General features: G+C 38.9%; 1 protein-coding gene across 1 annotated transcript; it reads right to left on the bottom strand.

The window, feature by feature from the left end:
• Nucleotides 1–8233: 8233 nt before the first annotated feature.
• On the bottom strand, nt 8234–11263 carry tssc4 (tumor suppressing subtransferable candidate 4). The gene is made up of 2 exons (XM_061066042.1): nt 11190–11263; nt 8234–9773 (listed from the first exon to the last, which is right to left on the bottom strand). The coding sequence occupies exon 2, from the start codon at nt 9736–9738 to the stop codon at nt 8824–8826; it is 915 nt and encodes a 304-aa protein (XP_060922025.1). The 5' UTR covers nt 9739–9773; nt 11190–11263; the 3' UTR covers nt 8234–8823.
• Between the last annotated feature and the right edge of the window lie 5924 nt (nt 11264–17187).

A 17187-nucleotide genomic window follows, 5' to 3' on the forward strand; every position in this document is an offset into this window, starting at 1 on the left:
CATCTTGTGCATTTTTCTTTCTGTAAAATCTTTTATTATACTTCTGTGTACATTCATTCATGTAGGATTTAAAGGCTTATGTTAGTTTCTGAAAGCAACACTTTGAAGTTTTTATGATCCACTTCCTGATTTAGCAGGAAGGCCAAATGATTAGGGTTTATTTGCATCACTTGAGTTTTGGACCATAATGTCTGCAACACAGAGGCACATTATAAGCTGGAAATTATTCTTTGTTACCAGAAATCTTTTGATTGTGTTTATGTTATATAGTCTCCAGAGAAGTCAATCACTAAAAATACATACAAAAGGCAACACTCCTCACTGTTGATGTTTTGAAACATGAAAGGTGACAATCAATGTATTGTCATCTTATTGATTAATTGATGACAAAATGGGGGTGTTCCAGATATGCATTTTGGTATCAATCAATAAATAACATTTTATTTGTATATCACAATTCACAATTTATCTCAAAGGGCTTAACAAGGTGCGGTATCCTCTGTACTTAATCCTCAACAAGAGTAAAACATTGAGAAACCTCAGAGAGAGCCCAGGACGGACAGAAGTGTATTAGATGGCATGTGTAACTCCAGGAAAATGCAACAAAATAACAGTATTTAAAGCTTTAATTAGAAGAAACAATTAGTAACATAAAGGAAGTGTGTCAATGTTTAAAGTATTTTCAGAAAATGTCTGATAGAGATGAAGGGTGCAGCAATGACAATTGAGGAGTTATTGTCAGTAATGAGTAGGTATATTGTGTTCATGGAGACACAATTTGCACCACATGTCTCAGATCCAATCCTTCTAGGCCCAAGCACCAACTCAGCCCCAGCATGTTGTGTGTTTCCCGATCTCAACCAAAAACAGCAGCTCTACAGCAGCAATGCCTGAAAGAATTATTCGACGTCCTAAAATAATTAGATGGAGTCAACATGATAACTCTTCTTTCCAGTGTTCTGGCTGCTTTGCATTGTAAATCCTCTCTGGCAGGAGTTATTTGTATTCACTCATCTCCCTCAGGGTTATTTGATGTCATCAAACTCTTTATTATATCTGTCCTGTGTCTGTGAATGTGTTTCAGGGTGGATTTTGGAAACTTGCTAATTTCAGAATGTCTGCTTTCACAGCAGGGTCCATCTGTTCATCTTCAACATCTTGAAGTGACAACTGCTCAAAATTTGAGGAAATGATCAAAACACAGTCTTGAAATATCATGTTTCAGAGTCCAAAACATGTTTCATAAGTTAACCACCACCAACTGAAATCTAATCAGTTCATCTGTGAGACTATGGCTGTGTTCCAAATCCCTCACTAATCACTGTATAGTGCACTATATGCTGAGTTCACCACTTTTTAGTGGTGTTCACATGTTTGCAGATTTTTTTAATACCCAATGTAATTGACTCATTGTTTCCCACAATGCATCAAAAAAGTAGTGTTCAACCAATGGTCACTAACCAAACAATATATACCATCATGCATTGCATTCGTGGTGAAGAGACGGGAGGAGCGAGGGCAGCAGGAACAGCCCGACCTGTCGTTCTAATGTAAATAGAAGTAGAGCGGTGCATCACAGCACAAAGTGTGGGAAACAAGTTAATTTCCACATTTAAAGATAATCATCCAACATGTTGTTTTTTTTTCAATAAAGCTGCAAATAAACATTTAAATTTACTTTGGGATTTTCTACGTTGCTGTTGTTGTACATTTTGTTCCTGTGGGAATGATGTCATTTTTCGAAGGAGAACAAATGAGCTCACTATATAGGGCTCTTTATAGCAGTCACTTTTTGGACTTTTCATTTATGATCATTTGTTTTCGTATATTTGTGTTTTTGGATTGAGTTTGGTAAATGGTTTTGTATTTATATAGCGCTTTTCTAGTATTGATGACCACTCAAAGCGCTTTACAGTTTACATTCACCCATTCACCCATTCACACACACATTCATACAGTGCATCTATTAGCAGCACTCTGTTATTCTATGGGGGGCCTTTCAGGGTTCAGCATCTTGCCCAAGGACACTTTGGCATGCAGATGGTTCAGACTTCTCCCAGCTCATGGAAATCCAGTCATTAAAAATATCATACCCAGGAAAACATCACTGAGGTCGCAGAACTTTGTCGGCTGTGTTTCCCGCTCATGCAAACAACTCTATTTTCAGCTTTTGCATCTTTGCATTGAGCTTGTGCCAATCCAAATTCATTTCTCAATAAACTCGAAAGTATACTTGAGGTTGTCTGGAAAGCTCCGATCAAGGGCATTAATGAGCCCAAACAGCATGATGAACCCCATTATCACCCTTCCTAAGTTGTCCATGACTCTGATGCCTTCAATCACGATTCCCATGTCCCCTGGCTCCACATCTCCATCTCTTCAGACAGTGTATGTCCCCATGATTGTGAGTGCAATGTCCCTCTCTGCACCCTCAGTGGCGGAGGCCTAAACAACCCAAATACAAAACACTTTTTAAGTACAATGCTGAAAAAACTAAGTAGAATTCTTACATGAACTGCAGTTTCATAGAAGGAAGTTCATCAGTTGTCAGGTCAAAATCTATGGAAGCCCATTTCAACGTGATGAAGAAAATAAAAATCCTGTTTCTCATTTTTATGACTATATGAGCTCATAATTCCTACATACATATCACACAATGTGGCTGCTAAAAATGCCCGTGGCTTAAGACTAAAGACTAGTGGTTATAGACCTGGGCAAGTCACGACTGTAACTCACTTAAACCTTTAGTAAGTTACAGTCACTGACACTCTGCAGCGAGGAAAAGGCGGACATTACTAGCTAGCCAGATTGCCCGCCAATTCCGATTTGACCCAAAACCGAGCAAAAGTTGCCTGGATTAAGTTTTGACGGCTGTCACTCATATTTCGGTCAATATTACAGAATGCACATTATTTGAAAGCAGGAAACATTAAATATATTTACTCACCAAGGTTTGTTCTTCCACCTGCGGCAGTGACTGTGGCTTGCAGCTCAAAGCAGACTTAGAAAATGGCTGCCAAAGAAAATCGGGAGAATCAACCACAAGGGGCAGTCCCCAAATTAAAGTCTTTCATTTTGCATTCATGAATGTGGTGAGTGAAACAATTATAATATTTTGTGTTACATCTGTAAAATATTTATGTACACTATTGAAATGAATATATATGAATAAAGCAAAGGATATTTAAATGTGTCACCTATAAGAAGGGCTTGAATAATTTTTTGGAGTGTATAGAATAATAATAAATAAATAATAATATATTAGAGGAACAAACATCATATAATACAACCACAACCCTTCTGACTGATTTTCTCCTTGTGTTTTTGCAGTTCATACTCAAACACGCAACAAAAGCTTGTGTGTAAAAACCCTGGTCAACAGGGCCTGGAAGCTCTCGGATGGAGAAAGGGCTCGAGCCTGCAGCCTGCGCTGGGCCTCCAACGTGCTACTGTAACATCTGTAAGAGCCGCTCCTTCCCCACGAGGCTTCAGGAAAGGTAAGAGAGGGAGGGGTTAACTGTTCTACATATAAACTGTGCTTTCAGGCAAGTACATTCATAAAGACGTGTGGAAGAAGCAACCAACATATCTATATCATAAGTACACACTAATACTCCCAAAAACAGGAAGAAAGTCTTTCTGTTGATATACTGCATATAAAAACAAGATTCTATGTGTTAGTGATGATCAGTAAAACTATCGCAGGGATATTCCTGCAACTGAGTGTTGTACCTCCATAAGTTGAGTGCTTTGTGTGGGAGCTGTATGTTTCCTAATCTCTATAAACAGATTATGTGTGTGAGGTTTTTTAACTTCCATTTCATTATAAAGTACAAAATGAACATGGAAGCAGAGGCCAACGGAGGACTGTTTGTACGTTTTTTAGTAGTTTTTCCTTACTCTTGTTGAGGGTTAAGGACAGAGGATGTCACACCATGTTAAAGCCCTATGAGACGAATTGTGATTTGTGAATGTGGGCTATACAAATAAAACTTGATTGATTGATTGATTGATTTGTGACCTACATTTCCCATAATGCAGCTTTAAAGCATTTTTCTTTGCACCTGATAACTTCCACCTCCCTTTAAACTCTACTCCCTCCCTCAGTTTATAATGCAGGGTTTCAGTTATAAATGTGTCGTTTTCAAACTTTTGCCTAAGTAACCGGTTTACAAATCTTCTCAAAACCACACAATGAAAAGAGTTTAGAGTCTTTACTGCCCCCTGGTGGCTGACTGAAGTACAGGCCATACACAATGCCCCATCCATGTTAGTCGAGTGACATGGTGTCAGCTGTCATTGCTGCTTAACTGGTTTCTTTGCTATGGAGTAAATAAATAGAATTCATGTTCCACCTGGTTCTTCAGTGGGCCCAATGAAAGTACAAATTAACTGTATGCATTTCTGATGCCAGCTAAAGCATGTCTTTGTTGTTCGACCCAAAAAACGGCAAAGTCTAATTTATTGGGGTTTGAATTTGAATCTGGAGTTTGGACCTTTCACTTTCTGTGTCAAGTTAAACTTCATATTTCAGTCGTTGATGTGATGCTAATAAGCGTTTACTTTGTAGAGAAGAGGATCTGTGTTTTTGACCTGGTGTATATGTAGTGGTCAAAAGTTTAGGGTGACAGTTGAATGCCAATCGGGTTCACCACATATATCCAGAATAAACTGGACGGGAGGCTGATGATTCCAGAGATAGACAATTTATTCAATTTGTACAAATGATTTAAAAAGACTGATCGAACAGCACGGGATCAGGTGCAAAGTATTGAGTACTGGCCTGTTGATATAAATAACAGATTAAAAGAGAGAAGTTAAAGGCTCCAGACCCAATTTAACAAAGCTAAAATGTCATGCATAAAACAAGCACAGCACACTTTAATAATCCCAACACTGGTGTGATTGCACCAGTCGATTATCACTGCAAACGAATACAATGAAATAACAGAAGAGGGTCTCTAGTTTTCGGAGCCAATAACTCACCAATATTCAAGCCATTAAACCAGGATTGCACAGTACCCGTCAGCCATATTGCACATAGCCCATAGAACAAAGAACAAAATAAAAGAAAGAAAGAAACCAGAAATAAAACCAATTTATCAAAAAGAAACTTATTCTAAACAAGGCCAAATAATCTAAATGAAATCTAAATGTGGGGAAAACAGTGACCGTAATTATTCTGCCTGAAGGCTGCCCTATGAAACAAACATTTCATATTAGGTCACACAAGTATTAAACAAGTTTATCAAAATGTTTGAAAACATTTACAAACATAAAACACATCATTATGCCATACCTTCAATTCATTAAAATAAAGCAGAGACCCATGCCGTCCTTATCGTCTAGTATTGTTCCCATTAGTTTGTGGGTACGCGCTGACTTGAGGAGATTATAGCGTGCATGTATGGCGATGCTGACATACACACACACACACACACACACACTTACACTACAACGTGACTTTCAGTTAATTCCCAAAGTAACACTGCTAAAACTATCCTGTTTTAGCTAAAGCTTTTTATTAAGGATTGACCACATTACATATATAAGCGATAACAGATTGATTTATTTTAAAGTGTCAGTAGTTTCAGGAAAATAAACTGTTTCACTTTGGGGAACTACATGCAGCAGTTTGGTAAAAAAGACAATGTTCTGACTTTAATGTGAAATGTTATTTCCATGCATTGTGTCACACCTGCTGACACATGATAGTGTCTTACCACAAGCTTTGTTCTGTTAGTATCTCCTTCTTCACTCTGTTTCCATATCAATTGACTGTTTGTTATCTTATCTCAAATCCTTCCTCTGCTTGTGCTCGACTCCCTTCTTTGGTACTGGATGTTCTCTGTGTGCCCTTCTGTCTCTCCTCAGCTCCCAGTGCAAGGCAGCCTCTGACTGGGAAAACAAGTGTTTAATATCAACTGCTGTGCCAGACTGGCCAGTTGCATTTCCTGGTTCTTGTCAGGACACGTGCTGCAGCATTTTGGACAAGCTGCAGAGACTTTAAGGACTTACTGCTGCCTGAGAATTAGAAATTACAATTATCAAGTCTGGATGTAACAAAGATGTGGACAGAGAAAGAAGGCAATCCCTGAAATACGTTTTAAAAAAGAATCAAAGGAGAAATTGGTAAATGGATTTGTATTTATATAGCGCTTTTCTAGTCTGATGATGACCACTCAAAGCACTTTACAGTACAGTTTCACATTCACCCATTCACACACACATTCATACAGTGCATCTACTTGCAGCACTTTGTTATTCTATGGGGGGCCATTCAGGGTTCAGCATCTTGCCCAAGGACACTTCGGCATGCAGATGGTTTAGACTGGGGATCGAACCGCCGACCTTCAGGTTGGAGGCCGACCACTCTACCCCTCAGCCACAGCCGTCCCAGATTGGGATCAAAGATGACTCCCAAATTCGCTGATAGCAAGGACAATGTCATATAGAATAAATATATCATTCGGTTATGCATCTCTAAGGTGTTTAGGAAAGAGTATTAGAACCTCTGTTTTATCTGAGTTTAATAAGAGAAAATTGCTGATGATCCAGGTTTGTATGTCCTTGAAACATGCTTGAAGTTTAGTTAATTGATAACAATGTTCTTTTTTTTATTGACAAGTATAACAGGGTGTCATCCGCATAGCACTGAAAATGTACACAAATATCTGTACTTTCAACTCTCAACTCTCTATGGACAATAACACACAAAAGACAATTCCTTGTTCTGTATCTATCAGTGCATATAAGCACAACATACGTAACACAGCGTAACGTACTAATCAAGATTAAACAAACAAGAGAATCAAGATAAGCTTTAAATTAAAAATACTTCATTCAATACATTGAACATATTTCCTCCTGGACAGTTTTTGATGCTCACAAATCTTTTCTTGCTTTAACCTGTTTCAGTAAATAGTTTTCTATTTTACTTGATGTGAGAGTGGTTCAAGTTAAATAATCTTCAAACTAAATTAATGTGACATGAGTTCTTTTTACTTGTATACTTTGAGTACATCTCAGAACCTGTGCTTTCATTTGAGTCCTATTTTTAACAAAAGTATCTGTACTTCTATTTGAGTAAGAATGTGTACTTTTACCACTTCTGCTTAAAAGCAAACAAACAGACATACACTACTGAATTTAATGCATTATTAATAATCATGCAAGGTAAAAAGCAAATATCAATAAGTACAATTGAGAAAAAATTGGAAGAGAAAAATTGGAAACAGATGTGTAATGAAATCCACAACGATACTCACTTCTCATTTTGAACAAGTTTTCCTAAAATAATTATAATTATTTCTAAATTCAAAACAGTCCTCTTCTTATTCTGGAGGAACTGTGAAGAGAGTTTTACAAAGTATCTAGAAATATTTTATAAATCTTCTAAAATTAATTGAATTTTTTTTTTTTTTTTAAAGCTGTCAGTGGCAACTAGGGGTTGAGTATCTTGCCCCAGCACGTGGAAGACTGGGATCAAGCTGCCAAGCTTTTGGTGAGAGGACGATCCGCTTTTAATTCAATCTTATATTCTTTACTCCTTGATATGTATCATTTGTATTTTGATTGTAAACTCATGAATAGTAACTAGGATGCAGGCAAGCTGCTTATATGACAATGATATTGAATTTTGGACCTAAACCAGTTTGCATCAAACTTTTTTACCACTTTGATATTCAATTTATTTTACTTTTTTATTATTTTGGTGACTATCAGACATTTATGTTGCTGTTCAATAGCCATCTTATGAAGGGCTATAGAGTGCATTTGGCCTGACAACTACTGAAAGTCATTAACTACTCTCAATGTTGCCATATCTCAGCTTAGATGTCATTGAAGCTTTTTTAAATGCAAAAATGATTTTTGTGACATCACCATTTGGCTCTTGTCAAAGTAATTTTAAAATGTTTCCTGCTTCCAACAGATACAAATTCAAGAACTGACTGTTCACTCAGTTGCTACCTCACATTTCACACATCTAACAGTAATTTCAATTAATGCATTTAATGAAACAGGAAACAGGGCAGAAGGTCCTTGAATTCCATGTTTAAGGTTTGGGAAGCCCAATGAATAATCCGTCCATCAGTTATAAAATGTTTCAGTTCATATATTTATGGCAAAAAGGTTATCTGTAGTTCAACATTTTATTTATAAAGCTCCCTTGATAAAATCAACAGTGTAGTAACTGAACTCAGTTCCTGTTTGGTCGTATGTAAACTACAGATTACATTAACACAATGTCCATTTTATTAGGTTTATATGTATGATACAATCCATCAAGCAGTACTGTTGCAACATTTCTCTTTATCAAGTTTGAGGTGTTATTGATATTGCCTGAAATGTGCAAATACAGTTTTCTGTTTAAAGGTGCTTTTGTATTGGATGATATCATACTCAGAGTCCATTCTAATATTTACATTAGGAACAACCTCTAAATACACAGCAGTCCAGTACACCACCATCACTATATGAGCTCATTGATCGAACCTGTAACACAAACTAAACATTTTACGACAGTTAACAACACAACAAAATGATTTGCCAGTATTGGACTGTACAGGTGTACCTTGATTTTCAGAGATGGCTTTTGCCCTTGAATTTAGTTGACTCAAAATTTTCATCCTCATTGTCCAGAGTGTAAATCTACTGGAATAACTATTCTGTTCACCCATGATCTGAAACTTTCTACCGGGAAGGCCACAGAATATCTGATGAACTAAAGAGCAGGAGGGAGCTCTGATACGTGACTGTACAACAGGCAGTTTTCTACTTGGATCATCATGACAGTGAAGAAGTGATAGAGTTGTATCACGGTCAGTTGTCTTCTTGCTCTGTACTCTTCCTGTAGTTTTTACTCTTAGGTTTCCTGAAAGTGGTAAAGCTGGGCTTGGCAACCTCAGTCTTTACCCCCATCCCCTCCTCTCTTTCTTTAGGCATCTGATTCTTTTTCTCCTCCTCTGGTTGACCCAAAACTATAATTTTTTTCTCCTTGTCTGTCTGTGTCTCATTGATCTCTTCTTCCTCCTGCTTTGTTCCCTTTCCTCCAGACTTTTCTTTCTTTCTGGCCTCCACCCACCCCTCCTCGTCTTCCAGATGACTGAGATGCATTCCCCTCGTATTTGCTCTGACAGCTGATGGCTGATCTGCAGACTGGTCCTTAGGCAGTTTGTTTGGTCTGGAGAAGATCATCTTCTCCTGGATGTTACAGGGGGAATCACACTCTCTGTCCTTCTTCAGACTGGACAGGAATTGGTGAGCGACCCTGCTGTTGTCTCGATCACTGGTCTCAGTCACGTCCTCCAAATTGTAGTGGGTCCAACGCTCAGGGTGCGCCACGTAGTCTGGGAATTCTTTTTTTTTTGGTGGTGTGGAGCTGGTGGATTGAGGTTGGCTCCTCTTCAAGCTCGGACACGGGGGCTGAGGCAAAGCAAACACTCCATCTGTAATGTTATCCTCGCTCGTAGAAGATGCGGTCCGCTGGACCGCATTGTCTAGTTTGTCAAAGATACTCTGGCTGCGGTTGGAGAAAGCTGAGCCCCCTCCTCTCAGACTGAATGACATCTGAGCAGCTGGAGCAGAGACGACAACTCCTCCAAAGTCCCCGTCCTCATTGTCATCATGGTCCAGCTCTTGGTCAAAGGGAGTTGTGTTTGGTTGTTCTTCCGGCTCAGACTCCTCACTGTCGGACAGACTGTCCACATCACTGTGGTCACTTTTCTGTTCAGTCATTTTCAGAGATTCACCAGCTCAAACAAATCAGCAACCTGGTGAGGGTGAGAAAAGAAGAGCTCAGAACTGTAGCAATGCTTGTAATGTAAAAATAACTTTAGTGCAGGTTAATTTTATTTATTTTTTTAAAGCAAAGGAAGTCCACTTTTTAAATCATCAATAGAATATCCTTCACGATAATTTTGAAGGTGCTGTTTTTCCATAAATTATGAAAATATTTTATTTTGCTATGAACACATGTTGAAGTGCCTTTGGGGAAGATTTGCATTACTGGTTATTTCCTTAATTGAAAGATCCCAAAAGAAAATGTGATTTTTGGTATAGATAGAACACAACAATAATCATACAATGACATAATTATGTGGTCAACTTGTTAAGTGGTGCGATATAATTCAAATAAAATGATTCAGCAATTAACAGAATTATTATTCTTGGAAAAGAACACAAGAAATGTTTTTAAACAAAAAATGTTACAGTACTACTACTTCTCATCTCTGAAACTTATGGAGACAAATGCTTAAAAAATGTGTAACTTAATAGAAAAGCTTTAACTAGAAGATAGCCCTTATCGTTTTTGAATGATCTATTTACTTTCATTTTAAATTGTATAATCCCCCCCCCCATTATATTATATTATAAGCATTACTGCTTTATCTATGAAAAATAATGCCTCACATTGTACCATGCCATTTATATTTGTAAAGGAAGTTCTATGTTCATTGTTTCTATCAATAAAGATTGAAGAAAAAAAAAACACTCTTTACGTGTGGTATGACAGTGAAGACGACACATGACCCGATCACACATATTTTCCCATGTAAACCCTGAATCGTGCAGGATCTCTGTCTAATCTGCTTTTTTCGGCTGATCACTAATCAATGGTGTAAATAATATTATTTGTTGATGTGTCTGCTACTCGCGGTATCTATGCACTTCTGTCCGTCCTGGGAGACGGATCCTCACATGTGGCTCTATGAGGTTTCCACGTTGTTTTGGTAGTTTTTCCTGACTCTTGCTGAGGGTTACGGACAGAGGATGTCACACCTTGCTAAAGCTCTATGAGACAAATCGATGAATGATTCTCTTGGACAAAGAAGAATTTTGAAGAAAATGGAGGTACTCATCGGTCCAATGCTGCATACTAACTTTCTCTGTATTGTATTTGCTACATTCTATGAATACGTGCTTAACTGTCGCAGTACATGCACATCCGCAGAATCCAGAAGGGTGCCTGCCTTTAAAGTGTTTACACATCTGATCCGAAAACACCGCGTTAGCTCAAAGTAACACATCGTTAATATTCGTTATCACGGTACGGCTAACGGATGCGGCGATGTGCGTCAGCCGAGGGCTTTACACCGACTCCATGAAACGCAGCTCGTGACACAAAAGCTACAGACTCTGCAAAAAAAACCATATTGAGACTTTCGTCGAAATTCTCTGGGTTTTACCTGCAGGAAGAAACTGGCTCAAATTGTGGCGGCGGCAACTAGCAACAACGCTTTCGGTGGCAGCTGCTTCCGCTACTTGTCTGATGGGGGTTGGCATCCAGCTTACGGTGCATTACCGCCACCTGCAGCCCCGGAGTGTGAATCTGACAACAGACTGACAGAATATAAATAAATAAATAAATAAAAAACTCTGATACCCTTTCTTATGTGTGCCCTTTATATCCTATACACAACCCCTGTGGCCCTTAAGTAAGTTAAAAGAACTCTGACCTGTGATCTCTCCCACATACTCAGTATTCATTTTAAAGATAGTTCCTGCTCCCCTAACTCCCTCAGAATACTCCTCATCACTTTCTCTGCCACGCATACTGCATACAACTCTATATTTACTCTTCTATGCTGAGTAGTAGTTGGTGTTTCCCAACAATTTTCAAGGTTTAGTTTGTGCTCGAACCTTAACCTACTTAACACCACAAGGTCCAATGTTCAAAGTATCAAAGGCTTTATTGTCAAATGCAGAAATAACAAGTTATCAGTGCAATGAAAGTCTTAGTTCTATCGTCTCTGCCTGGTGTCGCCAGTTATTAAAATGGTAAATGGTTTTGTATTTATATAGTGGTTTTCTAGTCTTGATGACCACTCAAGGTGCTTTACAGTACAGTTTACACTCACCCCTTCACACACACATTCATACAGGGCATCTATTAGCAGCACGTTGTTGTTCTATGGGGGGGGGGGGGGGCAGTTCGGGGTTCAGCATCTTGCCCAAGGACACTTCGGCATGCAGATGGGTCAGACTGGGGATCGAACTGCCGACCTTCAGGTTGGAGGACGACCACTCTACCCCTCAGCCACAGCTAACTAAAATCTATACATAAAAAAAATAGAAACATCCAAAGTAAAATATAAACATTTAAATATGTATACATATATGTACTGTAAACTACGCTTTAATCATAAACAAAAGGGATGAGATAACATCTGAGGTAGAAAGTTGATTTAGGTGTTCTAAAAACAGTAAATTACAGATTGATAGAGTGTGAATGGGAGTGAGTGAGTACACTTCCTTGAGGGGTGCCCGACAAGTTTTTCTCTCCAGTTGCACCTGCCTATTCTAGTAACTTCATTATTTTGAAACTGGTAAAATGTCTTACCTTCTCCTCTCTGTGCCACTATTGCATGTTTGATTGACTTTCTCCCAGATTACACTTTGAGCCTCTGCTTTGCTGATCACAATTTGGGTTTTGATGTTATCATTCTCTAACCCCTCATTTGCCAGCTGATCCATTCCCAGGAATTTTTTTCATTTCATTAATCTATTTATTATAAAAGTAAAATCTCTGTTACATTTATATGGACTTGACTCAGTTAGAACTGGTTTACAGCATGTACCTGTTCTGCAGAATGCAAAAGACAGAAATACAAAGACAGGACAAAATCCAGATAGGGGCATCAATAGAGATGAAGACAATACAGACAGCTCAACAGACATTCAGAGGGGGAAAGTCTTACAGTATAAAATGACCAGTATGAGATAAATCAGTGGTTTCAGGTGTAACTGTCCAGCAGAATGTGTTAATATGTGACAAATGTTATTGTTCGAATATGGTATGGATCACATTCCAGCTTTTTGTATGCAGGCACTGAAAGAATTAGGACTGTGATGTGATCGTGACTTTATTTACTGTATTTCTGAGAAGTCATAGGATTCTAGTGTGAGAGTGCAGTGCAGTGGTGGGTTCAAGCAGGAAGGTTATTATAGTTATTATAAGCTCTATTGCATACTCTTGCTATTGGTTGAATTTAACCTGATCTACCTGGTTTACTATCTTTGTGAGCAGCTTGATGGCTGTTTGATTTTAAAGACCTTAGACTAGCTAAAAGTGAAGATGAATCTGAGCAAAGTAAAATCTCCTCTTGTCTGGTTTTCTCCAACCACGTTAGTGCTACCCATACTGCCAACATCTCCAATAGCAAAATACTGGTATTGCCACACCAAACCCAGTCACCCCTGACTTAGGGTTCTTAGCACCATCTGTATTTGTTAAAATTCCCTATCCCCTATCAGATCCACTTTATCTTATACAGGCCGGCAGGTTGGCTCTGGCCATCCTGAGGCAAAAAGTCATCTTTAGATTGGCCCGAGAGTGTTTCCCACTGAAGTGAACAATCTGACGATGAGTGGAGAGAAGACTTTCTAGCTGCTGATGAGGGGACTGCGTCAGATGTGGGACTCGAGCCAGGTGCCAGGAATGCCGTACAGGGGAGGAGGTGAATAGGAGTAGATCATAGGGAAGAGGGAAAACTAATGAACCGTGGACAGCCAGAGACTTTTTGTCCACATAAATCCGATCATTGGCTGCAGATCTTGAGTCCCGAAAATTCCTCAACCATTAATGGCGATGTCACCAAGCATAACCTGAAATTCGAACAGCTTCTTTATATGTAATCCCTCTTCCCACTCTCCCACACTATTCTTTGGATTATATTCTCCCATCATCACCTCACACAAGCAACATTATGGGTTCCTCCACAGCTGCAGCATTTTGGATGCACCCCTGCTCCATACTCATGTTCAACCCCACACCAAGCACACCTCTTCTTCTCTTTACAGTTTTTGGCTGTGCCGAACCTTTGGCAGTTAAAGCACCTCAACTGGTTTTGGCACAAACATGCTCACTGGAGAACTTACAAAACCCAGAAATATACTTTAACCTCTTCCAAAACTCAGCCATGAATGGTTCACTTTTTTCCATCCATCAGTTTTTTCAGGCTCCGTGCATCCACTATCTTTCCTTCATTGAGGGGCCGTTGCTGTCACCTCAGTCCCCTCCTGAAACACCTCAGATTTCCCCGCTGTGGTTGTCTCGTGGGAGACACCAATGGAGGAGGATAACGGAGGCAGACTCAACGCAGATCCTGACCTTCCTTTACCTCTCTCCCTTTAACTGGAGGGCCTCCCATTGCTATCTGCTTGCCACCACCTGCTTCCTCTGCATCGCAGAAAACGTCTTCATCATTTGGGCCAATGCAGACATGTATTACTCTATTGGCTGTGTTAGGTCCCACGTTGGGTGCCATTTCGGCAGAGTCCCTTGCCACGCGGGGGTCTCCCAACAGAACCAGACAACAGCCACCATCTGCTCAAAATCCTTAATCATCATAAATCCTAAATAAACAAACATAAATCAACCGGCATATAACCTTTCCAGGTGACGTAGCAGCTCGGCTCTTCATGTGTCTATCTGTTCGGTGTGGTAGCTCTAGCTGCTTCTACCAGGGAGAGGTATTAGCCCACTAGACTAAGCTGTACCCTCCTTGGTCCAGATGGAGATCCTCTGCTGACCCGCCTCCACAGGTCTAAACGTGAAACTGAATTTCTTCTGACATGCATTCTGGTTCCTCCTCCATAATTAAGGCATACAAGTGACCTCTCACCGATTAGTTATTTGATTGCTTCTCCCTAGGCGTCTGTATGATCACATCACCATAAAGTATTGTAAGTCGCCACACCATATTTCTCATCTAACAACACTTTCTGAGATCTCATGGAATGTTTACATTAACAGCTTTTGCAAAGATTGAAGGGCAGAGGGAGTTGCAGCTTGTTAAGTCATAGAGACAAATTGTTATTTTTGAATATTGGCTATAAAAATACAATTTGATTGATTGAATGAAGGATTTCACAAAATGACTTGTTTAATATTTCCTTTGGGACTACACATTTCTAGCACATTCATACTCACCTTGAACATTTACTCGTCCATATGCTAATGTATCCTTAATGAATGTTAAACATCCTCAACCATGTTTCCAAGATCTGTAAAATCGTATAGAGCTGTAACCTGCCATGACAAAGTCCAAGTGAGGTCTTAACCACGTTAGTTGTTAAGTAACATCAGACATAACTTTCAGATCAGCTACAAATTCTTAAAATCTTCGTTAATCTTCTTTATACATGGGTTTGAAGGATAGAATGGCAGAACAAGAGGTGGTGGGGACATGGGAGCATGTGGTTCTGTGTGGATAAATGAAACATTTACCTTGAAATTAAAAAAAAGATAGATCAGTCATGGCAGATTTCTACAGTAATGTGTATACACAATTTATTATAATAAACAATATATACAAATTATATCAGGTCTAATGAGTTTTTTTATCATTGTTTTCATTCATCATCATTTTTTTTATTGAAACATATTCTTATTATTAATAGTTCTATATTATATGTAATTGCAGCTTTATATCTATATATCTATATAGCTGCAATTACACTGATCATTGGGTCTCTAATCCAAAATGTTACTGATGCTGAAATCTGTGGGCGCCTTAAGAAGTCATGTGAAAGAACTTGGTCATCCTGACCAAAATTACAAAATCTTCTTTTAAAAATAGAATCAAATCAATTCAATTGCACCAAATCACAACACATATTATCTCAAGGCACTTAGAGTTGGGACTGTAGTATATTTAACTAAGAGATCTTCTGAGCATGGCTATTAAATACAATGACATTTTAACATCTTAGGTGTGTGATTCTCAAATTCTCAGACTCTTTGAACACTATCCCAGATGTTATTCGTTAGCTCTATCCCCCAGAGAATACTCTTTTAAACTGTAAATTGAAGACGCCTTACACTACAAGATACTAAACATGTCCTTATTTAGGTAAAAGGCCCGGTTGTGTGATGTCATGCTATCTCTAGTTTTGGGGTCCCACTTCCCCTATAAAAGGCCTTGCCTTGCAGAGGCAAAGCAGACTTTAACTATTGGCTTGTGATGACCCCGGGTATACCATGGTATCCGTCCTGACCTGTGAAACTTCCGTGTAATAAACTCTGTTGTACTGCAAGTTCTGGGTCTGCGGTCTTCCTCTCTTCAAACACCGACTTCAACAACACTGCTGCTTGAAAGACACGACAGGACCCTACAAAATTATAGAGTTAACACTACAAGCAAGCACTTTGACGACTGAGGAGAGAGAGAAAAAACCCTTTTAAATAGAAGAAACCTGCAGCAGAACCAGATTTAATGTGGGGCGGCCTTTTGCCTCAACAGGTTGGAGTGTTAGGGGAGAGGGGAGTAGAAAGAGTAGTGACAAGTGAGAAAGAGGGGAGACCAGGAACAGCTGTGTGACCGTCATATCAGTTTCGATGATCTGATTAAGGCAAAAATTCTGAAGTGTCAACAATTCTAAAGAAGAAATAATAGAAGGAGGAAGTGAGAAAATCTTGCACAACAGTGGATGGAAAATGACGTTTGAGCTTGAGACAGCAGTAGATTCCAAGTAAAATCAAATAACAGTCTCACAACATGTTATTATTAGAAACATTACCCCCCAGTCACATGCATGTGTTCATTTTGGTTGAGCTTTATCATCTTTGTAAGTGATTATAATTTAATAAATTTTTTCTCTATTTTTGAAAAAGTACAGACTGATGGAGGAATGTAGTGATAAATGTCACCAAAAGTACTTCAATTAAGTTGAATTTAAGCAAAGTTATTGCACTATTTTTTGAAAAAAGCGACAAATGTCACAAAAAGTAATTTGAAAAAGGTTTTTTATTTGCACATCAGAAATTCTTGAAAGTAATGTGAATTTAATGTTCATGTTTATGTCATGTAAATACACATGTTAAACTTGGCCCATTTTGTCGTCATTTTATTGGGGCAGGGGAGCGTGTGGGGCTAGAAAAATATTCTAGCTCCAAAGTGGGGCATGACAGAAAAAGTTTGAGAACCACTGCTCTAACCACACACACACACACACACACACACACACACACACACACACACACACACACACACACACACACACACACACACACACACACACACACACACACACACACACACACACACACACACACACACACACACACACACACACACACACACACACACACACACACAGTTCAACACCCAAATTGATGATGTGAGCAGCAAAAAGTTGTTTTCGAGTGGTGGAGGAAGTTTTCAGTAAATAATAAAAAAGTGT

This window comes from Limanda limanda, chromosome 22 (genome assembly GCF_963576545.1).
Source record: "Limanda limanda chromosome 22, fLimLim1.1, whole genome shotgun sequence".
Classification (NCBI taxonomy): domain Eukaryota; kingdom Metazoa; phylum Chordata; class Actinopteri; order Pleuronectiformes; family Pleuronectidae; genus Limanda; species Limanda limanda.